Here is a 24,577-nt window from a genome sequence, read left to right as displayed (position 1 = left end):
CCAACTCTGCCTCCTGCCTGCCCCTATTCCGACTCCTTCCCCAAATCTCTGCCTGGCCCTACCTCTTCCCCTGAGTGTGCCACGTTCCCACTCCTCCCCCTTCCTCCTGGAGCTTGCTACTGCTGTTTGGTGGAAAGAAGCACTGGGAGGCAGGCGGAGGCGCAAGGACGCAGTGAGCTCAGGGGAGGAGATGGAGGAAGAGGTGAGGTGAAACACCCCACTCCTCCGGTCCTCTCTAGTTCAGAGACACTAGGAGCTGGATGTAGACTTCCAGATCCTCTCTACTTTCACCAGAAACCATCACCAATAAATGTAACATATTTTAATGATCAAATTATTTACACATTACCCAAACTATGTTGTTTTGTTTCTGATATTGCTGCACAATTAAGATATATTTTTAAAGCACGTCTTCTGCAATGTAATAGCCAAAATTCTGGTCTCTGTAAACTTTAACTGACAGATGCCACATGTAGTTTATTCATTATTTTCATTACATTGATAACCTACACTTCACTGTAACAGGCCAGCAGGGGTAGGGCAATCTCAGGGCATGGGGACTCCTGAACAGTTATCACTGACTATGAAGCTCAGTCTGGAACTCTGTCCTCTCTGTTCCAGAAGTACAACGACCTACCTTTCCTCTGAAAGACTCCCCTTGGTGTGCAGTTGCTCACAGTGGAACAGAGGTGAATATAGCCTGAAACTGTTATTAGTGTGTGTAATGTGAATTTTCACACATTTTGATTTTTGCAAAGAGAATGGATGAAAGGTAAAGCTGTTGGTATCTATAGCTACATCACCTGAAAGGAATATTGGCAGACTTTTTAACACTTATTATTTAATTAGTTGTGTGTGTGTGTGAGTGTGAGAGAGAGAGAGAGAGAGAGAGAGAGAGAGAGAGAGAGAGAGGATGCACGTGCATGGTTTTGCAAATCCCACCTACATACATATCATATTCACATAGCTGATGGTGTGGAGTGGTTGCCCTTTTTACTAAGGAGTGATGAATTCACAAGTGGGTTATGCAGGTCACATAAGTGCCAGGAACACCCTTGTGCCACACCACACCTTCATGAACTCAGTAAATGCCACATATTTTACAGAAGATGGTACAGCTAATAATGCTTCTGAGAGTATTAAAAAGTTTCATTGGGACTTAAAAAAAAAATTCTTCCAAAAATCAAAGCCAGGCTCCCTTAGTACCAGGAATCCAATTATACAGAGTTCAGAGGGAGAAAATAAAACATAATTAACGGTAGAAAACTCCTCTAAAATAACCCTAATAGTTTTTCTATAGACTCATTCAGTCTCAGTCAATCCCACGTGTTGTCCCATTGCAAAGTTCTATTTCTCTCTCCTCACTGTGTGGCATGAGGTGACAGCCCAGGGTGCGAGGAGGCAATTGTAACATTGCTAGACCAATGACAGACTGAACAGAAGCAGTAATCTGTATGACACTCATTTGGTTTACTCCTAGTCTGTGAGTAGGGGCCCAATTTTGCAAACACTTAAACATGTGCTTAAACACTAATGCTTTGCTGAACTCAGGCCCAGAAGAACAAGCAGAAGCAAATCAAAGCTCCCTCTAAAGAATAGTTCCTGCAGGCCATGCCAGGAGCTGATCTATTGGGAAAGTGTGTGAATGTGCAGGGGATAATCTTGGTATCTCTACACCTTGGTGACTTTTGCAGAATCAGCAGGTAGGGTCACTAGTACAGGGTGAATGGAGTCTCTTCCCTTTTCCAAGGGAAGAGTACTGCTTCCACTGTGTCACTGGCTCTACTGGTCCAGAAGCAAATCAGCCACCTGAAATCTCATTTTCACTTTCCCACTTAGCATCTTGCATTACTCCTAGATTGTTGGTCTGATCATAAATTTTATTCTGAATATTTAAACATTGTAATCTCCAATCCAAGTTATTTGGGATGGGGAAGTGGGAGCTTGATTTGATTTTTTTTTAATATAAATTGTGTTTGCAGTTAGTTGGTGTTTTATATTAATTGACATGCGCCTACATATTATGATGGATGCATTTTTAATAAATTCAAAAATAAATCATATTAAATTAATCAAGCTAGTCTCCTGATTAATTCTGAGTAACCAGATTAATCTCATAAATTCCAAGCCACATTACTTAGTGACAGAGTTGACTTTATAACATGATTTCATGAATGATCCCACCTGGCTCTGTTCCCAGAAAGCAGCCCTCACTGCACACTCCTATTCACCCATGACTCGTCTCTCTCATATTTCAGATGGCCACATGGACACTTTGCTAGGCATATTTCAGGAGCCCATTGTGTACAAGCACTGTGTAAACACAGAAAGCTGGTCCCCACCTCAAAGAGACTACCGTTTAAATGTAAGATGGATACAGCTGCTTAGCCTATAATGTGTGTGTGCCTGTGTATGAAATCCACAGGCATATGTGAGGAGGGCTGGAGGTAGCTCAGAGAGTAATCTATTTGGAGGCGGGAGGGGGCAGCCAGGCTGGATGTGTGCTGAGAGTGGAGGACCAAAAGGACCATATATTCCATGTGTCTTTGATAGGCTCTTTCCTATCAGCCTCAGTTTCCCTGATCAACAGGGAATCCACAGAAGTCCCTCAGTTTCCCTGATCCTATCTAGTACCTGTCTGGTTTGCTAGCACCTGGGGAGACTCATATGCCAAATTTTGAAAATAAAAATTTCTTACCTACTACTAACAACAACAAATAGCATGCTAGGGAGAGTTGAAAACTCAGGGGATTGCTACAATGATATGGAGATTTTTACCTACAAATCAGCAGTTTAATTCCAGCCAGATTGACAGTAATCAAAATCTGACACCAATGTAAAATGTGTTGGAGATTTCAGTGATTCCAGACTTGCACTGAAATCATTAAGCCACCAAGTGAAAGTCTCTGTGTAAACACTTTTATTTTAGAATAAACGTGTCTGATTCTGATTTAACTTGAGCCATATTTTACTGATTTAAGCAAAAGCAAACTATGGTACTCTTATTCCAAAATAGGAGTCTCCACATCTGCAGGCTTGCACTGAGAACAAACGGTATGAATTCAAATCCATTGAGTTAGTTCAGTGCAAGTTTGTGTGCAGATAAGGCCTCATTCCAGTTCACAGTAGTCTGGTATAGGGAGCTAGACAGACGATGCTGCAAAGAACACCAGCAGAATTGGTACTAATATGACCCTTTTTTGGGTGTCTAGGCAGAGAGGCCAAGGACTAAATTGCCCACAAGATTAAACTCCCCTCTCTGGCCAGGAGTGCTCCCCTCCAGGTCAAGCATTAGCTGCAGAGGCAGGGTCGGGGTACGGGTGAGTCGGGAGGCAGGGAGGAGAAAGCTTGCCCTGCTTCCTAGGCTATATCTATTCTGTATATAAGCAGAGAAGCTCCATCTCCAGAGCCACCAATCTGGCACCTTCCGCCAGCACTGAAATCATGAAATCAACAAGAAAAATAAGAAAGGCCAGCATGTGTGCAGAGGAACAGAAAGTGACTCACTCACCCACTGGTTCCAGGTCTCTGGGCCTGAGAGAAACGCCAGTCCGGGTTAGGCTGACTTTGCTGCAAGGGAAACAGAAAAGTAATTTAATGCCTCTATTCTTGCCTTTGGAAATCAAAGAAAACTGATCCAGGATTATTGCAGCCTGGAAATCCATCCATGCTTAGGAGAAGCTAAAAATGTAGGTGAAAGAGAATAATTTTAAAATTCAGTGGAGTAACCAGAAATATACCTCTCCATCCAGGTAAAACAAACAAACATAGACACAAAACAACCAGATCCCCCTCCCTCTTGAATATCCCTGAATCAAGACAATTGCTAAAAAGCATGACAAAACAATTCAGTGAATAATCTTCCAGAATAAGCTCAGGAAACCAAGCTGTGAAATAAATGAAGCATGCTATGGACTGATAAGGGCATCGGTTTAATCTGATGAACTCTATAGTACCAGAAATAATTAGCTGAGGGAGAAACAGAGTTAATTGATACTGAGAAAGATGTGTTTTAATGCCAGAAACTGGAATGATACCAGAACTTCCTAATTTGTCCTTTCTCCCTTTCTAAAAATGCTTGCACAGTGTCTTGATTTCACATTCTATATTTTAATTAATCTTTTCCTGGATACTGTGTCCTTGGTGCATTACAGTATTTTTCTGTCTATGTAGAAAAGAATTCACTTCCCACAACAAAATATATTATTTGTTTAGGAGACACAACAGACTATAGACATAACAGACCACTATGGAACTTGATTAGTGGGCCCTGTATCACTTTTCCACCCAGAGTTTTATTATCAGACAAGGGGCAGTTTGTAAATAAAGGAATATATGAAACAGCTCTATGTATTAAGTCTTCGTAAGGAGAGTTAAAAGGGAGAACTGTTTTCTGTCTGAAATACAAGTACTTCCAAAAATTACAGACTTCTAGCTATCTTCTTAATTAACTCTGCAGTAATATCATGCTGCCTTTAGCACTGTAAAGATGTCTCCTGGGTTATCTTCGGAATGAGCAGTTTAGGCTTTATAAAGCAGAACAGGAGTTTACTAAGAAAAATGGAAGACAGATACAACTGACCTAGTTTTTATTTGGCAGAAGTTGTGATATTACTAATTTACCTATAGCTTTCATGATTATGGTAAAGAAAAGCCTCAGAATAACTACTGACTTCCTCACAAAGGAGTGCCTTTGTCATCCAAGCTGTATTTATGCAAATTAAAAATATCTGTCTTTGACTTTTTAAAAATAAAATATTTACACACACACAACCATACATATATAGACACACATTTTGTAAATGATGCCATCTCTATTTACTGTTACTGTAATTGTCACTTTCAATTTTAGGACATACAGTTACTGACAAAAATAATTTTAGAGCTGGATCCCAAAATGATCAAACCTGGATGCCTAAATTTAGGCATTTATAGCCACGTATAGGCATCTAAATAAAAATCGCCTTATTTTCAACTGTCCTGAGCGCCCTCTGATCTCACTGAGTTCAGTGGGAGCTGCAAGTGCCAAGCACCTCTAAAACTGGGGGCTTGGCTACACTTGAAACTCCAAAGCGCTGCCGTGAGAGCACTCCCGCGGCAGCGCTTTGAAGTGCGAGTGTGGTCACAGTGCCAGCTCTGGGAGAGAGCTCTCCCAGTGCTGCAGGTACTCCACCTCCTCCTGGGGATTAGCTTGCAGCACTGGGAGCCATGCTCTCAGCGCTGGGCCACTGTTTACACTGGCGCTTTGCAGAGCTGTAACTTGCTGAGCTCAGGGGTGTGTTTGTTTCACACACCTGAGCGAGAAAGTTGCAGCGATGTGATGTGCCAGTGTAGCCAAGGCCTCGGGCTACGTATTTATGCTTCCAAGTTTGAAAATTTTGGCCGGAGTTGTCATCATGACGTGATCAGCATGTAGTACAATACGTCAACAAGTGAAAAGTTTCTGCCACACACCTACAAAATACAAAAAGATCAAAACAGATAAACTTTGTTTAGCAAACTACTCAGTTCCAAGTCCAGCTTCTCATGCAGAATAAAGCAGTAAGAGGTAAATACAAAAAACTTCATATTTAACTTGAAGAAAAGCTGGAAAGCTTGCCTCTCTGTCCAACATAAGTTGGTCCAATAAAAGATATGACCTCACCCACTTTGGCTCTCTAATATCCTGGGACCAACACAGCTATAGTAACACTGCATATAACAATGCAATGTGTCACTTACAAAACTTAGAGTATGTAATCAAGGAATGGTTTAAGGAGAAGCTGCAGTTACCTGGCCCAGTCACTCTCAATTTAGGGCTCTGATCCTGAAATGTTAGATGCTATTCCCATCTAGGCATCCCACCTCCATTATGCAGAGCCCCAACTTTTTCCCCTATCTCTTGCTGGACAGGTGGAGGTAATGCACTTTCCTCAGGAGGCCAAAGTGGATTGAAAGTCCTGAAGGGGAAGAGTGGATATTTATGAACAGTGACTCTGAACAGAAAGGACAGCAGGACACACACATAGCTTACCCCATCACAGGGACTCACTAAAGCACTGGCCACCTGATCAAAGGCAGCCATGCTCTCCTCGGTAGTGGAATGGCTGAAAGGTCTTACGAAGAGGAAATCTCCTTGATCAGACATTGGAGAGAAACAAGACTTGTACTGTTGTGCCTGGGACACCAGCCCTGCTCCACCCACATCCAGATACTTGATGAAACCGTCCGGATTCAACTGCCCAGGGAAGTTGGATGTGGACTTGCGGCCTGTCCTCCTACAACAGTGTGAGAGGGGCCAGCCTGCAGCTGTGGAGACTGATTTAAGGCATCTGGTGCCTAGGACAGCCAGCATTACGCATGACACCAGGGAAATGGCTACCAGGGAGATGATAAGGTAGAGAGTGACGCTGGATGCTCTGGAAGGCAATTTGGGAAGGTCCAAGGCCTTGGCAAAGTCTTGTACTGCATTCTCCTCGGGGGAGATTACTAGAGCCACTGAGGCGGACAGAGAGGGAATCCCATTGTCCCTCACCTGGACCACCAGCCTGTGGGGTGCTTCTGACTCCCTAAGTGCCTCAGTTATTCGGATCTCTCCAGAGCGGAGCTCCACCTGGAAGGGACATGGCTCACTGGTCTCCTGGAGCTGGTAGGAGAGCCAGGCATTGTGGCCACTGTCAGCATCCACCGCCACAATCTTGGTGACCAAGTAGCCGGGTTCTGCTGAGGAGGGGACTGTCTGTTGGAAGGCGGAGCCCCTGGGGACAGGTGGGTACACAATGGTAGGCGCGTTGTCGTTCTGATCCAGGACGAACAGGTGGAGCATGGCAGTGCTACTCAGGGCAGGGGACCCAGCGTCCTGCACTTCCACGGGCACCTGGAACACTTTGTCCTGCTCATAGTCAAGAGCCCGTAAGGCGTAGATGGTGCCATTCTCTGGGTTGATGTGGAAGTAGGTTGAGATGGGCAGATCCTGCATGCCAGTGTCCAGAATGGAGTAGGAAAGCTTGGAATTGGTGCCCACATCAGGGTCAGAGGCGGATACAGAGAACACGGAGGCCCCAGGAAGGGTGTTCTCCTGAATGTGGGCCGTGTAGGAGGGGCTGGAAAAACTGGGCACATTATCGTTCACATCGGAGATCTGCAGGAAGATGGTTTGCTCAGTGGACCTTCGAGGGGACCCAGCATCTGTGGCTGTAACAGTGATGTTGTATCCAGCAGCCTTCTCTCGATCCAGAGGCCCAGCAGTGACCAGTGAGTAATGCCCTTTGAAGGAGCTCACCAGTTTAAAAGGAAGATCATTGCTTATCTGCAGGTGGACTTGTCCATTTTCCCCAGAGTCACTGTCCTTGGCACCAATTAGCGCTATCACAGTCCCTGGGGGTGCATCTTCCTGCACGGGGCTGGACAGGGAGGTCAGCACAATGTCCGGGCTGTTATCATTCACGTCCACCAGTTCCACCCGGAGGCTGCAATGCCCCTCCATTGCGGGAGAGCCCTTGTCTCTGGCTCGAACGGTGATCTCATAAGCGCTGGAGTTCTCGTAATCCAGCGGGGCTTTGGTTGTGATATGCCCTGTCTGGGGGTCCAGGCTGAACAGCCTGAGAAATGTATCGGGGGCATTATTACTGGTTTTGAACGAATATTCAACCTGCCCATTCAGGCCTTCGTCCAAGTCAGTGACGTTCAGCTGTGTAACCAGAGTCCCTGACAGGACATTTTCTTCCAGAAACACTTTGGAAATTGGCGGATCACACACAGGGGGGTTGTCGTTGGCATCCAGGACATGAACTGTGATCCTGGCAGTGCCTGATCTCACCGGGTCCCCACCATCGAGAGCTGTTAGGGTTAAGTGATGGGCCGCCACTTTCTCTCTATCCAAGGCTTTCTCCAGCACGATTTCAGGCATTTTCACACCATCTCCTCTTACATTTATGCTCAGGGCAAAATGGTCACTGGCGCTGAGTTCATAGGTGGAGATGGAGTTGGAGCCCATATCTGGGTCTTCTGCTACCTCCAGGGGTAAGCGAGTCCCTGGGTTCGCTACCTCGGTGATCTCTAAAGAAACTTCCTTCTTCGGGAACTGCGGTGCGTTGTCATTGACATCCAGGATTTCAACCTCCACCCGGTGCAGCTGTAGCGGGCTCTCCAGCACCAGCTGGAGCTGCAGGGAGCACGTGGAGCTCCGACCGCACAGCGCTTCCCGGTCTAGTTTCTCATTCACAAGCAGGACTCCGTCGGCCAGGTTCACCTGGAAGTGCTGGCGGCCGCCCTCGCTGACCAGCCGCAGGCTGCGGGCCGACAGGCTCCGCACGTCCACACCCAGATCCTTGGCAATGTTCCCCACAAAGGAGCCGGGCTCGAGGCCCTCGGGCACTGAGTAGCGAGTCTGTGCGCGAGCCGGGTCCGGCAGAGAGAGGAAAGCACCAAGCAGCAGGAGCTGCCAGCGCAAACTCGGTCTCCCGGCCATGCCGCGCTCAGCTGTGTGTGTCTGAAGCCACTCGGCGCCGCCTCCCCGGCTCCCGCCCCGCCCGCTGCCTCCCGGGAACTCGCGCCGCTGGTTCCAGTGTCCCCAAAGTCCGCTTCTCGGGTGCTCCCGGCTGCCCCGCAGGGAGTAGCGGCGAGGGAGGGGGGGAGCTGCAGCCGGAGGAGCGGGAGGGGAGCTGATCTCAAATGCTCAGTTCCCCGGCAAAGAGCGTCGCAGAAAGTCGGCGGGCGCTGGGTGCTGACAAGTGACTATCCCTCCTCCCGACAGCAGTGCCCCTTCCCCAAAACTCACCCAGCCTGCGCTTCACGCACGCAGCCCCGCCACACACCCCGCTCTGCACTGCCGGGACGCTGGCAGCCAGTCACCGGCAAAGGACACCCTAAGCCCCGGGGTGCGTTCAGCTCCGGCGGGGTGGCCCAGTGCAAAGGGCAGTGCTGAGCAGAGCGCTCAGGGAGAGCTGTGACTTGACACAGAACCTGTGGGGGGCGGGGCAGGGGCAGACGCGGTACAGAGAGTGGCCGTGTCCTCTCCCCAGGCCCGGCACGAGAGGTTTAGCGCTGTCCTATAGCACGTCTCGTGCCTTTGCAACACACCGACCCGGGCAGATACGCTGCGGTCACACGGCGGGGTCAGCTGGGGACACTGCATTGGCACGTTCAGGGAGCTCACCTCAGTGGAGAAGCTGCGATCAGGCGGGCTGTTGTCCGAGCTGTTTCCGAGGCTCACAGAGGGTTTAATGAACATGAACTCGCTGATGTCCGAGACTGGAGAGAAGCAGGATCTATACCCCCGGGCAAGGGGGGCCGTGGCAGTCACCTGCATGTCGATCGTGGCGTCCCCCATGCTGGGCTGGTACTGTACGTGTCTGAGCAAGGGGTTTGGGGGCACCCGGAGCGTGTCCGCTTTCACACAGCAGCCAACCGCAGCACGTGCGTCTCCCCTGACACACCGGACACCTAGCCCCACCAAAGCAGCCAATGACAACGCTGAGATTATTACTAATGAAATGATTAAATACAGTGTTAACCTGGGGACACTCTCACTTTTCGCCGCCTGAGCCTTTAACCCCAGGAAGGCTTCGGGGACATTCTCCTCCAGCAACACCAACACGGTGACGGAGGTGGACATGGGCGGCTCGCCCGAGTCTTTGACTACCAAGAAGAGTTCCTGCGTGGCAGCATCCTGCTCCTGGAGGGCTCGAGTGGTCCGGATTTCTCCGGAGCGCAGGGCCACCCCGAAGAGACTGGGATCGGTTGCCTGCATTAAACGGTAGGCGAGCCATGCATTTCGTCCGGAGTCTAGGTCCACCGCTATGATCTTCGTTATTAAGGCCTGGGGGCTGGTAGAGCGGGGAATCCTGAACTGGACTACTGAGTCCTTCCCGGTCAAAGGGAACTGGATCCCTGGGGCGTTGTCATTTTGGTCTGTGACGAAGACGTGGACCACTGTCCTGCTGCTGAGAGCGGGAGAGCCGCCATCTGAGGCTTCCACCTGGAACTGGAAATAAGTGGTTTGCTCGTAATCAAAAGGCAGCTTCGCCGAAACCTGCCCACTTGTTGGGTTTATGGAGATGTATGCGGAGGGATCCGCAGCGGGACCTTTCCCTGGGCTGCTCAGAACAGAATAGGAAAGGCGCGAGTTCTGGTCCAAATCAGGATCGGTTGCGGATACCGTGACCAGTATTTCCCCCACCGGGTTGTTCTCTTTCACGACGACTTCATAAGAAGTTCTCTCGAACTGTGGCGTGTTGTCATTGATGTCTGCAAGCGTGATGGAGAGAACTGTGTGTCGTGAGAGGGGGGGGCTTCCCAGGTCAGAGGCGGAGATGGTGACATTGTACTGGGAGACGCGCTCGCGGTCCAGCCCTTGGCTGGTGAGCAGGGAATACTGGTGCTCAAAGTCTTTCCGAAGTTTGAAGGGAAGACTTCTGGGTAGATGGCACTGGACTCTCCCATGCTCCCCGGAGTCTCTGTCTTTCACGTGTATCACAGCGACCACAGTCCCGGGAGGGGCATCTTCACTCAGGGAGCTAGAGAAGGAAGTGAGGACCACCTCTGGGGGATTGTCATTCACATCCGTGATCTCTACAGTGACGCTGCAATGCTCCTCCATTGTGGGAGAGCCCATATCCTTGGCCTCAACTTCAATCTCATAGACAGACGCTTCTTCAAAATCTAGATTCCCCTGAACTCGGATTTCTCCCGTCTGATTGTCTATTGTAAATATCCTGCGCAAGGCTTCCGAGTTGTGGCTGCCCAGGGAATAGCGTACGTTTCCGTTAGGCCCTTCGTCCACGTCTGTGGCATTCAGTTTAATGACTAGCGTGCCCGAGGGACAGTTTTCCACCAAACGAGCTTGATAGGAGGGTTTATCGAACACTGGATGGTTATCATTGGCGTCTAGAACCTGGACAGCAATTCGTGTTTTGCTGGACCTGGGGGGAGAGCCGCCATCTTCAGCTGTCAGGACCAAATGGTGGACAGCTCTGTGCTCCCTGTCCAGCGCTTTTTCCAGCACCAGTTCCGGGAATTTGCTGCCATCCGTACGTGCCTTCACGTTGAGACTGAAATTCTCATTGGCGCTGAGGTGGTAGGTCTGCAAAGCATTAGAGCCCACGTCCGGGTCCTGCGCCTGATGGATAGGAAAGCGGGCGCCCAGAGAGGCCAGTTCATAGATCTGTAAAGCGATCTCGCTGCTCGGGAATTCAGGAGGATTATCATTCATATCCAATATTTCCACTTCAATGCGGTAGAACTCCACTGGATTTTCGATAGCGAGTTTGAGATGCAAGAAGCACCGCGAGTTCTGCCCGCAGAGCCGCTCTCTGTCGATTCTGTCATTGACCACTATAATCCCAGTGTTCACATTCACAGAGAAATATTGAGAATCAGAATCAGAAAGAACCTGCAGATTAGCAGCCGCGAGTTTTGCCACATCTGTCCCTAGATCCTTAGCAATATTTCCCACAAAGGCACCTCGAGTCAGTTCCTCTGGGATAGAGTAACGGATCTGGGCGGAAGAGTTATGCAAAAACAAACAGAGAGAAAAGAAAGGCAGGAGTTCCAGGGACCATGCAGACTTTCCTGTTCTTAGCATCTTTCTAAATCTACAGCGAGAAGCTATGCACAGCAAAGAAAGCGTGTCTGCTTAAACTGCTGGGCGATGAACTGTGGGTCTGTAATAAAGTATCAGAGAGAAAGGGGTCTGCTCTCACTGTTTACCTCTCATTCATTGTTTTGGGCATCTATTGAAAGAAGCAGATACCGCTCCGGTGGGAAAGGGGAGGGGTACGCGCTGATCTCCTGTATTAGCCTCTTATTCATTGGCTAAGAGTGTCTTCCCGTTTATCCAATCACTAGCCTCCTTCCCGGGACAGCAACACAAGCACCAATCCATGGGCGGAAGTTGCTGCTGTATAACAAAGGGCCGTGGAACCTGCAGTTTTTAACCTAGAGACACCAGGCAAACCGCAAACAATGACGAACAAAGCGAACTCTTTGTGATTTAAGCATGAGTGTCAGCAAAAAGGCTTGCAGAAGTGTGATCCGAATTACTTGTTTGCAAAACAGAAGCATTTTCTTGAAAACACACATTGACACTTTGCATGAACTGAAACTCTTTAAATTAGGTTCAGACGGTCTCATTTGGAACTGAAAGTTAGTTAAATGAGAACAAATAATCAATTTCCGTCCCTCTCTTTTCCCCTCCCTTCCCTCATTAGAGCTTCCAGATTAATCTCATTTAATTAATTGCTTGCACACTTCCTGTCAAAACCATGTTATAAATTTGTCATTGTTTAAGGCACAGTCCAGTGAACTAAATCCCTGATTTTCTGACTCACAAACTAATGAACAGTTCATTGTGTGAGCACGAGTGTGTCTGGAATACCTGCCTTACACACAACATCTGGAGCGTTATTTTACATAAACCAAACAAGAAACCCTTGGTGCCTGAGCGCACTTCATGATAACACATTTTCACAGTTCATCCCTAGACACAAATCCCATGTGCTGCTCTGTCCTTGGTCATATAGGAAACATGCTTCAAGACACCCGTGTCATTTGTGAGAAATGAAGGGCAAAAGTGCCATCTCACCTGACCGGATTCATTCGATGTATCTGTACCAGATAAGAAAGTGTCAGTTTCCATCGCTAGGGCACTGGGCAGGGGACAACTCATAGGTCTCATAAAGGTGAAGTCACTTCTATCTGAGCCTGGAGAAAAGCAGGTCCTATAACACTGGCTCTGAGAGTCTGTGGGCCTGAGTGTCACCTCCATGTATTTCAACGTGCCGTCCGTGTTCAGCTGAAGCTTTGGGCTGGAGTGTTTGAAAATGTCCCTAGAGGGTGAGTTGCTCAGGCAGCAACAGGAGTGTCCATCTCTTTTTCTGAGGCACTTTGCAGAGAATACGATGAAAGTAACAAGAGACACCATGCTAACTGCCACCAGCGCAATAATTAAATAGAGAGTCAGGTCGGGCTTATCTTTGGGGCCTGTAAGGAAATCGCGAGATTTGGAGTTTTCCTCCGACGCCTTGTCTTCTAAGGAAACCATAATGGTGACTGTGCAGGACAAAGCTGGGTCCCCGTTGTCCTTGACTAGCACGACGATTTTCTGCGCGGCCAGGTCTGTGTCTTGGAAGCCCCGGGTGGTCCGGATTTCTCCTGTGTAAGGAGCCACTCGGAACAAGGAAGGGTCTGTAGACTGTGGTAGCAGCGAATAGGAGAGCCAAGCGTTATGGCCAGAATCTGCATCCACTGCTGTGACTTTGGTGACCATGGAGCCAACGGGAACAGACTGGGGTATCCTTTGGGGCGCTGCGACCTGGCTGCCAGTCACCGGCTGCAAAACGACCGGGGCGTTATCGTTCTGATCCAGAATAAAGACGTAGACCGTAACATTGGAGCCGTGAGGAGGAGATCCCGAGTCCTGCACAGCCACGGGGATTTGCAGCACCTGAAGCAACTCAAAGTCAAAAGTGCGCTGCGCGTAAACATTGCCATTCCCCGGGTTAATGTGAACGAAGGAAGAGGCAGGCGCATCCTGGATCTCACTTCCCGCTATAGAGTAAGTGAGGCGGGAATTTTCTCCCTCGTCGGGATCGGAGGCTGACACGGTGCAGAGCAAGGAGCCCGGGGGGTTGTTCTCCCTCAGGAAGGCGTTGTAGGAAGTCTGAGAAAAGCGAGGGGGGTTGTCATTGACATCCGAAATGTTCAGAAGTATTGTGGTCTCGGTGATCAGAGAGGGGGATCCCGCGTCTCTGGCAGTCAGCTCAATGGTGTACTGAGAGACAAATTCTCTGTCCAGCTTCTCGCGGGTGATCAGCGCATAGTGGTTTTCGAAGGATTTAATTTTGAATGGCAAATTTGGTGCTATTCCTAAACTCACTTCCCCATTGGCACCCGAGTCTCGGTCTCGCACATTGAAAAGCCCCACCACGGTCTCCAAGGGGGTGTTTTCTGGCACTGGGTTTACCAAAGAGGTCAGCAGGACCTCTGGGGAATTGTCATTGACGTCTTCTATTTCCACCTGGAGAACGCAGTGACCTTCCATTTCCGGCACGCCCCCGTCTCGGGCTCCTACGTGGATTTCATAGAAACCCGCTTCTTCGAAATCCACAACTCCCTGAATGCGGATGGCGCCAGTGGGGGGATCCAAATAAAACAACTTCCGGACGGAGTCGGAAGTGTGGACTGCAAAGGAGTACTGTACTTCTCCGCTGGGGCCCTCGTCAGGGTCAGTAGCATTGAGCTGAATAAGCAGAGTGCCCGCAGGGGTGTTTTCCGGCACGCTGACCTTGTAGACAGACTGGTCGAACACAGGTGCATTGTCGTTGATATCCACAACAACCACGGTTATCTGAGCAGTGCCTGACCTGGCCGGATTTCCCCCGTCAATGGCGGTCAGTACTAGCTGGTGTTCTCGCTGCTCCTCTCGGTCCAGGGCTTGCTCTAGCACCAGCTCCGGGAAGAGTTTGCCGTCCTTAAGCTTCTTCACATTCAGTGAGAAGTGCGGGCTGGGGCTGAGCCGGTAGGAGCTGACAGTGTTGGTCCCCACATCCGGGTCCTGGGCACTCTCCAGAGGGAAGCGCGCAGCCACGGTGGCTGACTCCGCTATCCTAACTGTGCGCTGGGCAATGGGAAAGCTGGGCGAATTGTCATTCAAGTCCAGAATCTCAACCTCCAGGCGGAAAAGCTCCAGAGGGGTTTCTATAACGACCTGCACCGGCAGCACACACCCCGCGCTGGCTCCGCACAGGCTCTCTCTGTCTATCTTTTCATTCACCAGCAGAGCGCCGCTGGCCAGGCTCACCGCAAAGTACCGTCTGCTCTCCTCCGAACCCAAGCGCAGCCTGCGACCCGAAAGATCCGCCACCTTTAAGCCTAGATCTTGAGCCACATTCCCCACCACTGTTCCCAGCTCCGACTCCTCGACCACTGAATAGCGAATCTGCCCAGAGACCCAGCCCCAGCAGCACAGGGAAAGCAAACTCAGTACTTGCCATTTCCAAGCGGGTTGCCCCGGGCTTCTGGGCTCCATTTCTGAGCTATCCTCTTTTAGAAAGAGTTTTTGTCCTGTCTCGGCACACAGGAGGCACCGGGGTCTGGATACCAGCTTCTAAAATCCCCGGTATTCCCCTCCACAGCTGATAGAACGGAGCCCGGATTTGCTTAGCTGCAGCAGCGATTGTTAGTCACTGAGTGGAGGGGGTGGAATGGGGGAGGGGAGCTGAATCATAGCTACAGCGCCGGAGGAAAAGGGGGGGGCACAGAGAGGAAGAGCAGATCCCTACAGCCAGGATCAGCACCTCATTGGATGAGAGTTCCATCCGCTCTCGTCCAATGACAACGCCTCCTAAACACTTAAAGCTCCAGAGACGAGCGCCGCAAGCCCGCGTCAGGAGGACTAACTCCCCCAGAATTACATTTCACAAACGTTAGTCAGTGGTTTTGGCAGCTAAATTTAGCAGCTCAGATTTTTGTTCTCAAGGAAACAGCACGTTGTGGAAGCATACAAGATACAAATTCTCATTATTTTGCTTTGGCAACCACAATCGTGACTTCAGACGTCACATCGCAACAAAGGACAAATCCTCAGTTGTGATGAATGCAGAACCCTGGTCTCTGTAAACAGAACCCTGGTCTCTGTATAGAGTGATTTCACACGCTATGAAAAAGTATTTGTTAAACCCGATGAACGCTCCACATCAAACATTTAACTGGTTTGGCGAAATATCCCCAATATCATTTTGAAATCTCAGGGTAACCAGATAGACCGGAGCACTTTCTAAACACCTTGCAACTGCCACCTTTCAGCACAAGATCTGGAAATCTGTCAGGGTCTCCCAACAACACTCCTGCGATAATTTACCCCCCCAAGAGAGTAGAATGTTCACATTTACAACACTATTCTGAGGCCTTGCCGCGTGTTTTAAAGAAACGTAGGCGGATTTCCAGAGACACAATCCATTGTGCACGTTTTTTAAAGCTGCTGTACAAGGACAACAGTACAGTTATTACTTCTATGCAGGCTGAAATACCTCGCCTTCTTCACTGGGGACTCTAATATTAATCCCTCACTTAAAACCAAAGAGTAAATAGATGTTTTCCAAATCACAAGTCATCTGAAATAACAACAATTAACCAACATGCTAAGGACATCACAAGAAGACGTTTACTCAAACACTAAATATGTAATTGTCTCTCACTTCTCACCTCACTGGGATCACTGAGGTTATTGCTGGCCAGAAGAGTGTCTGCGCTGTTCATGTCCGGTTGACTAACGGGTTTTGCAAACAGGAGATTGCTCCCCTCTGATAACGGAGTCTGACCAGGCTTTTGGAGAGGACATCGAGAAAGAAAATCTCCCCCAAAGGCAGTGGGGACCTCCAGTTTCTCCTCCACGCTCTGAAGACCTCTATCAAAGTGTCCCCCTGCCTGCAGGGTATTTCCTCCCTTTAGATAAGTAGTCCAAGCTGCATCCGAGTTTCTGGCTCTTGCATTTCTAAGGCACTGCAAGGCTAAAAATACGCAAGTCATAGCAGAGAGGGCTGAGATTGCTGCCAGAGCAATTATGAGGTACACTGTCAGGTGGGGAAGGCCATCCTGTTGCTGGTTAGATCGTCTGAAGTCTGCTGAGCTTCGGTCAGGGTCCTGCTCTATGTTCATGATCACAGTGGTTGTGGTAGACATGGGCGGCTCCCCATCGTCTTCGACCACAAGGACAATCCTCTGCGTGGGGGAGTCTTGTTCAAGGAGAGCTCGAGTAGTTCTAATCTCCCCAGTGTATGGGGAGATTTTGAAGAGGCTTAGGTCTGTAGCTTGCTGCATTTTGTAGGAGAGCCATGCGTTCCGCCCGGAATCTGCGTCCACAGCTGTCACTTTGGTCACGAAGTGTCCCGCCTGCGAAGAGAAAGGGACGGACTGCTGGGCCAGGAACCCCTTCTGAGCCACAGGATAGATAATCAGAGGAGCGTTATCGTTACGGTCTAGGATGAAGATGGAGACAGTCACGCTGGTGCTGAGAGGCGGTGACCCGCCGTCCCTGGCTTGTATCTGCACAACTATCTGTTTGATTTGTTCATGATCGAACGAGGAGCTGCTGTAGATGGTCCCGTTCTCGGCGCTGACATAGACATAGGAGGAAACGGGCACCCCCTGCACGGTACTATCCACGGGCACCCCCTGCACGGTACTATCCACGATGGAGTAAGACAGCTGGGAGTTCCTGCCCTGATCGGGATCAAAGGCGGACACGAAGCAGATGGGAACGCCCAGAGCATTATTCTCTGGCACCTCCGCTTGGTAGGCAGGCTGGGAAAAGCGGGGTGGGTTATCGTTCAGGTCCGATATGTTTATCAGGAGGCTGATCTGGCTGGAAAGTGGCGGCGATCCAGAATCTGTAGCTGTGATCACAACCTTATACTCTGAGACCTGCTCCCGATCCAGCGGGCCGCTGGTGACCAAGGAGTAGTGGTTCCTGAAGGACGGTAGGATCTGGAAGGGGATGTCTGCCGGGAGCTGCAGCTGAACCTCTCCGTTTTCCCTGGAGTCTCCATCACTTACACTGAGAAGAGCCACCGCCGTCCCCGCGGGCGCGTCCTCTGGAACCGTGGCTGAGAGCGACGTGAACCTAACGCTAGGGGCGTTGTCGTTGACATCCGTTATCTCCACCAAGACGCTGCAATGGGCGTCCATAGAGGGAGAGCCCTTGTCTTTGGCCCTCACATCGATCTCGTACACTGTGCCCTCTTCATAGTCCACATTTCCGAGGACTCTTACCTCTCCGCTCCTTTCCTGAAGGCTGAACAACCGCCGGATTTTCTGGCGAGTGTGGCTGCTGAAGGAATAGGCGATCTCTCCGTTCGTCCCCTCGTCCTGGTCGGTGGCATTTAATTTAATCACCATAGTCCCCTCCGGCGCATTTTCCAGCAAGGTTACTTTGTACACGGGCTGATCAAAGACGGGCGGGTTGTCGTTGGCGTCAATAACTGAGACTACAATCTCAGCAGTTCCGGATTTAGCAGGAAGCCCACCATCCAGTGCTGTGAGCACCAGTCGATGCTGCTCCTGCTGCTCCCGGTCTAGCGCCTTCTCCAGAACCAGCTCGGGGTTTTTGCTGCCGTCTTTACGATTCTTCACACTCAAGGTGAAACATCCAGGAGGGCTCAGCCGGTAGGTGCTGACGGAGTTGGTTCCAAAGTCCAAATCTTCTGCAGGCTCCAGAGGGAACCGCGCGCCTGGCGCTGCGGACTCGGCAATCTCCAAGCGGATGAGGCTAGTAAGGAACGCCGGAGAGTTGTCGTTCACATCCAGAACTTCCACTTCCACGCGGTGGGAGGCCAGCGGATTGGCCAGCAAGATCTCCAGGTACAGCAGACAGCGCGGAGTAGAGTCGCAGAGCCGTTCTCGGTCTATCCGTTCCTCCACCACCAAGACACCGCTCTGCGCCTCTGCTCTGAAGTGCCTCTGAGCCGAGCCGGGCAGGATCTGCAGCTGTCGGGAGGCCACCTGGGCAGCATCCAGACCCAGGTCCCTAGCCACATCCCCAACAAAGGATCCTGGGGCCAACTCCTCCGGGATGGAGTAACGGATATGTGCCGCCTGCCCGCCACCCCGCAGCGGGAAGGAAACCAGAAGCAAAGCGCCTACTTGCCACTGCAGGAACCCCCTGCTCTCCACCGCTGAGCCCATGGCGCAGCCCAAACCGGGGGAACCCGCCCTGCCTTTCCCGGAGCTCTCTCTGCTCCAGCACAGCCGAGGCCACTGGGTGAGAGCAGCGGCAGGCGGCGGGTTTCAGACCCCCCCCAGGCGAGCAGAGCGGCGCAGAGCCAGCGTCCCTGCCTAGTTTCCAGGCAGAGCAGCAACAAGCAGCGCTTCGTCTGGCCCGGAGGAAGGGGTGGGACAGTCCCACTGTCAGTCAGAGGAGACTCGATCACCACCGCAACGGCAACATCTGATTCGTGGAAGAAAATCACCCACACTCAGCTTACAGGCGGTGATGGGGAACGGTTAAAGGGCCAGCATGGCTAACAGCGATAGGAAGCAATTTCCCAACAGCCAACAATTGCACTCGGCAGCCGATGAACTGAACTGTAAGTAATCACTCACCGAGCGTTTTACCTTAATCGCGGGTATCCGTTTGTTCCAGAGGCCAGATTTATCATTCAGTCTGGGGAACTGCACATTTCGTGCAAACCGGTAAAGAAACAAGCGAACACTAACATTGGTGATATAACTTATTACCAAATTAAACGTTATTCCGCTCACTTGCGACCATTCTCAGCTCGTTTAAACGCTATGTGAAGATCGCGCACAGAGTATTCTGCTAAACCCTTGTAAAGGATGCAGCTGGAAAGCAGGTTATAATAGTTTTTTATTGTTCTCTTTTAATCTCCGGTTGGGAGCTAGGCTCATCTACAGGCTCTGATCCATATGCCCCAGGAGTCCTATCATTTCTCTCTGCAATTGAGGGGTTCGGCCACCCTCACCTCGATCAAAAGTGCTTCTCACCTTTTTGGTCGGGCTCCCGGCTGGTGACTGGCAGGTTGGGTTGGAAATGTCCCACGCTGGAGATATATTGAAAGGTTTCAACAACATGAAGCTGTTACTCCTGGAGGCTGAAGAAACAAAGGATCCGTAGTAGTGAGTCTGGGGCATGTGGGCATTTCCCCCTATGTCAATAAATGTAATAGGCTCTTCAGCGCCAAGTTGTATGCGGAGAATTCCATTGGAGTGTCTGACTTCCTCCCGCCGCCTACCGGATTAGACAGGAGCAGCTCCCTCCCCAACAGCTATAATCACAAGCACAGTCTCTGCAGCACCTGGAGAGCAGGACAAGGAAGGAGGCAAAGGCGATGACTGAGATCGCCAAGGAAAGAATCAGACACAGAGTCCAGTGGGACTCGTTCTCTTTGGCTGTGGAAAATGCTTTACATTCAGGGAAGGCGTCAATAGAATTATCTTCTATGGAGACCATAAGGGTCAGCGAGGCTGACAGAGAAGGGTCAAAGATTATAAGATTTGGGGGCAAAATATCTCCGTGAACTGCGTGGGCGGTTCTAATCTCCCAGCTGTAAGGTGATACCACAAACGGGCTAGGATTTGGGGCACTGATCCCTTGAGAAGAAAGCCAGGCGTTTGGGCCCGAATCTGAGCCCCAGCCGTCACCTTGATCACCAGATGAGCGGCGTCGCCAGAAGAAGGAAGAGTTTGCTGACTTGACCCGCGGAAATCAAAGGGCGGGGTTGTCAGTGAAGTCCAAAAGGGAGAAGCGAACAGAGGGCTGCTGCAGACACAGGTCTCCCAGGTCTCTGGCCTACACCTGGAGTTGGAGAGTGCGTTTGTTCGCGGTCAAAGGAGCGGAGGGGGTGGATGCTGGCGGTCAGGGAGTTGATGGAGACGTTCGAGCAGATGGACGCTTCCTGTGGCTGGGCGTACACCCGGGAGTTAGAACTGAGCGAGTTCTGGCCTGAGTCTGGGTTCGACGCTGACGCCGGGAACCCCAGGGCGCCGGGGCCGCGTTCTCCTTCACAAGCACCTCGGAGGCAGATGCCAGGAAGGCGGGCAGATCGTGGTTCACAGAGGAAAGGTTTCTCGCCAAAGCTCTTTCGGCGGCAATAGTGACTGTGATTGCGTGTGCCGGAACACGCCTCACTAGAGACAGGGGAGCTGCAGTGACCAAGGAGAACTGGTTTCTCAAGGGGGAGCTCAGTCTGAAGGGCAGGTGCTCAGCGATGCATCCTAATCCAGATCTTTGGCGTTGATGAGCGCTGCCCCAGGCTCGGAGATGGAGCCCAGCACCAGGGTCAGTCTGATCCCCGGGCTGGTACCACTGACATTCTGCATTAACGCTGCAGCCCCACTTCATGGGAGGCAATCCCCATCTTTTGCTCTGATGTCAAACTCCTAACATCTACCAGTCTCGAATCCAGCCTGCCTAGCAGTGTGTCCTCCCTGCTTTGAGGTGCATGGTGAACGTGGCCACGGAGTGAATAATAGAATATCATGGTTGGAAGGGACCTCAGGAGGTCATCTAGTCCAACCTCTTGCTCAAAGCAGGACCAAACCCCAGACAGACTTTTGTCCCAGATCTCTAAATGGCCCTCTCAAGGACTGAGCTCACAACCCTGGGTTTAGAAGGCCAATGCTCAAACCACTGAGCTATCCCTCCTCCCAAATGAGGTACAAAGAGCTGAACTAACTTGTCCAGGATCACTCACTAGCCAAGCAGGAAACAGAACCCAGCTCCTTTAGATCCTAGGCTGCAGGATTATCAATTAGGCTACACTACCACCCAGGTGATGTGACCTTGTCTGGGTCCATGGCGTTGAGTTGGGCCACAAGGGCTCAGGTGGCTGACTCTTTAGGCAGACTGATCAGAGAGCGGCGCATGGTCACTGGCGTCCAGAGCAGAGACCCCTAGCTTTGCTACCCTGGAGCCTGGCGGGCGGCCCCGTCCAGAACTGTAGATGCCAAGTGGTAGCGACTTGTTTCTCCCTGTCTAAAGCCCCTCCTAGCAGCAGCTCTGGCACGAGACTCCAATCGCTGCGCAACTTCACTTCCAGAGCAAAGTGACCCTTGGGGCTTTGCAGCCCATGACGGAATTACCGCCGAGGTCCGGATCCCCTGCTTTCTCCTGCGGGATCCGTTATCCTGGGGACACTGGCTCCCTATTCCTAAACCCAGTTCTCTTTTCAGAAAGCTGGGAGGATGGTCCTTAGCTCTGCGATCTCCACCTCTGCTCGGTACATTTCAAAGCGAACTTCTATCACGAACTCTTAACTGCATAACGCAGCTACACCTCAGCCCACAAAGCGCCTCCCGGTCGATTGGATCCTTTATAAGAAGAGGACCGCTTCCCAGATTCATTCGAAAATGCTGCCTGTTCGCCTCATCAGAGACCTGCAGCATGCGAGCCACCAAGGAATCAATATCTAGCATCAAATCTGCTGCTACATTCCCCACAAAGGCGCCCTACTGGGATCCCTCTGGACAGAATATCGAATTTGCCCAGAGATTAAATCCAAATGGCAAGAGAGAAAAAAAGGGAGACATGACTTGGTCTTTTGCATTTATTGCCCTGGCTTCCGTCGCCCATTTCCACCGTTGGCTACTGGATGCACAAGCTGGTCTGGCTGCGGGTGCAGATCCTTAATAATGATTACGGAAAAATCTAACCTGCAGCAGCTAGAGCGAGGTTTCTCTCCCGGCTCCTGCTTTCTCTGCCTTTGCTTGGCGAGCGCTGGAAGGGTTATGTTATACTCTCTGGGTAGCAGAGTTGATTCACTCTCATTTCAGCACCTCATTGGCAGACAGCGCCACAGGGACTCAGCCAATAATCACAGCAGAAACGCTCTTAAAGCTACAAGGTTAATTTTTCATTGCTTTTACATATGTAATATTTCCTGCTCCCTTCCTCCAAGACTACAAAATAATGTATTTCCCACCCTATCATTTTCAACACTCTTGTGTTCTTGTATAGAAAACATATGTGCATTACTGTATATGTCTCACAAATTATATATAACACCTGCCCCAGAAACGGTAGGCTCTTATCAGTTCAGGGATTTACCACGTTGTCTTATTCCTCATGATCAAACAATTCTATGGAACTGAAAGCTTCTATATTATTCTGACTGCACAAGGGTTAATTAGTAAGAACAACGAGAATAACCTACAACACTCAAACTTCTGCCAATTTGTTGCTTACTGAGGTGCAAAATGAATACCATTTCAAGTATTTAAAAAACCCAAAGCAGGTGGATTTAATTCTTGACTTGTCATTCAGACCGGAGTCTAAAGCAAAAAGCTATCCAATTCAGTCAAATGCTGGAAATAACTGAAATATGTAATCATGGCCTGTTATATACCCAGAGAACAATCAAAGGCAAATGTTATACCCCGATCTATATACGGGGAAAATAAAATTGCATGGAAAATGAGAAAGACAGTGAAATATTAAACCACAATCATATAGTCACTGCATTTGTTATTACGTGTTAAAATACAACCACAGATTGTAGTGTAGTGTACAACACAGGTATTTAGTGTTCTTGAAAGTCTATTCTCTAACCATTATAATAGCTTAAAAATAAAAAAACCCAGAAAGAATACATGATATGGCACTCATTTCTTACATAACCAGTACCTGCACCAAGAGTAAGTTCCTAGGGAACACTACTTGTTTTCAGAGTCATATTTTTCAGATGAAATCACATACAAAATTATAATAGCCTAATCACTACAATAACAGGTGCAATTAATTCAGAAATAACGATGTAATACTACACTATGGCAATGAGATGTTGTTCTAAAGTATAGGAGCCAAGAGCTTCTTTCTCTGATTCTGAGGCACCTCAGTTCTCACTTACCCACCCACCATATTGATACAAAACCACACTGGGGAGATTTTGAGACTATTTGCAAACCTGCAGAGTGAGGACTGCCCTTATTTCCCACTGACCACAGTGAAAACTGCGGGAGTTCAGAACCGTACACAATTATGAGCCCTAAGCACTTGGATAGTCATTGGGAAAAACATTCGCTTCCAATACAAGATATCTGATTCCCTTTCAAAGCTGCAGAGTAAACCTCTCGCCAACAGTCTTATTATAAAGTAAAATAAAAACAGCTAAACTAGATTAGCCGAGGGAAAGTTACAGTGGGCCTTAGCTTAACTTTAACAGCCTCTGGAGGTTACACATGCGTCTCACGAATCAAGACTTCAACCACTCATGTGTATAGAGTCCTAATACCTCCCCCACAGTGGAGCGATTCCACGATCTCTTGAGGCACAACACTGAATTAAATATACACTTGTTCAACGCGATTACTTTAATGAGAGATATCCCCGGGATTCCGTTATGCCAACCAAAAGCTAAGGAGTATTTACATCTTGGACATCTACTTCTGGGAAGACACTGGACAAACTATGACACTTTTCAAAGTCACTTAATTTAGGGAATAAAACATGGCGGAACGCTGGGGATTCGTTATTCCCGGCGTTCAGAACAGCTCACTAAATGCCGATACAACACAGAGGGACCTAAAGTGGCTTTGACCGCCACAGCTGCAGCAAACAGGTAAAAAGCGCGTGGTTTGTACCTATCTCAAGCTGACAGCTGACCACACATTACCGAATACATGTGAGAGGGCTACGTTACCTCGCCGGGAGCGGGACACCTGCTAGCTGTGTCTATTCTCTGATGATATAATCCGAGCTCGCAGTTTTTCACAGTGTTCTGCCGGCTCCCAGTGGGACTGGGGGCGAAGGGCTTTGTGCACAGAAGATCACTCTGGCGGGAGTCCGTGGTAAGATACACCTGTTGGTAGAAGTTCGGAGGCACATATCCACCCCGGACAGCATCTATGCGGGTGAAAGGCCCCGGCGTTCCGTAAAGGGAGCTCCTGGAGGAGCTGAAAATCTCCTTCGATTGCCTCCATTTGTAAAACTGAACAATGCTCACCCCTATCACCGTGACAAAGAAGGCCACGGAGACCACGATCACAGCCAGGATTAAATAGAATGTCAACTGCTTCTTTTTGTCTTGTGTGGGGGACACATCAGTGAGGTCCGTCATGGCCTCCTTAGCAGTCTCCGCTACGGCTA

General features: G+C 49.8%; 1 protein-coding gene across 1 annotated transcript in view; it reads right to left on the bottom strand.

Annotated features, from left to right (window-relative positions):
- LOC115656191 (protocadherin gamma-A4-like) overlaps positions 1 to 24,577 on the bottom strand; it is a 136,857-nt gene that overhangs the window by 35,866 nt on the left and 76,414 nt on the right. Inside the window, exon 4 of the mRNA XM_030572597.1 lies at positions 3,512 to 3,570. Coding sequence (XP_030428457.1) covers positions 3,512 to 3,570 — 59 coding nt within the window. The remainder of the gene's footprint in view (positions 1 to 3,511; positions 3,571 to 24,577) is intronic.

The sequence above is a fragment of the Gopherus evgoodei genome, chromosome 8 (genome assembly GCF_007399415.2).
Source record: "Gopherus evgoodei ecotype Sinaloan lineage chromosome 8, rGopEvg1_v1.p, whole genome shotgun sequence".
NCBI lineage: Eukaryota > Metazoa > Chordata > Testudines > Testudinidae > Gopherus > Gopherus evgoodei.
Note: the sequence above shows the minus strand (reverse complement) of the source record. Positions and strands in the feature narration are given on the sequence as shown.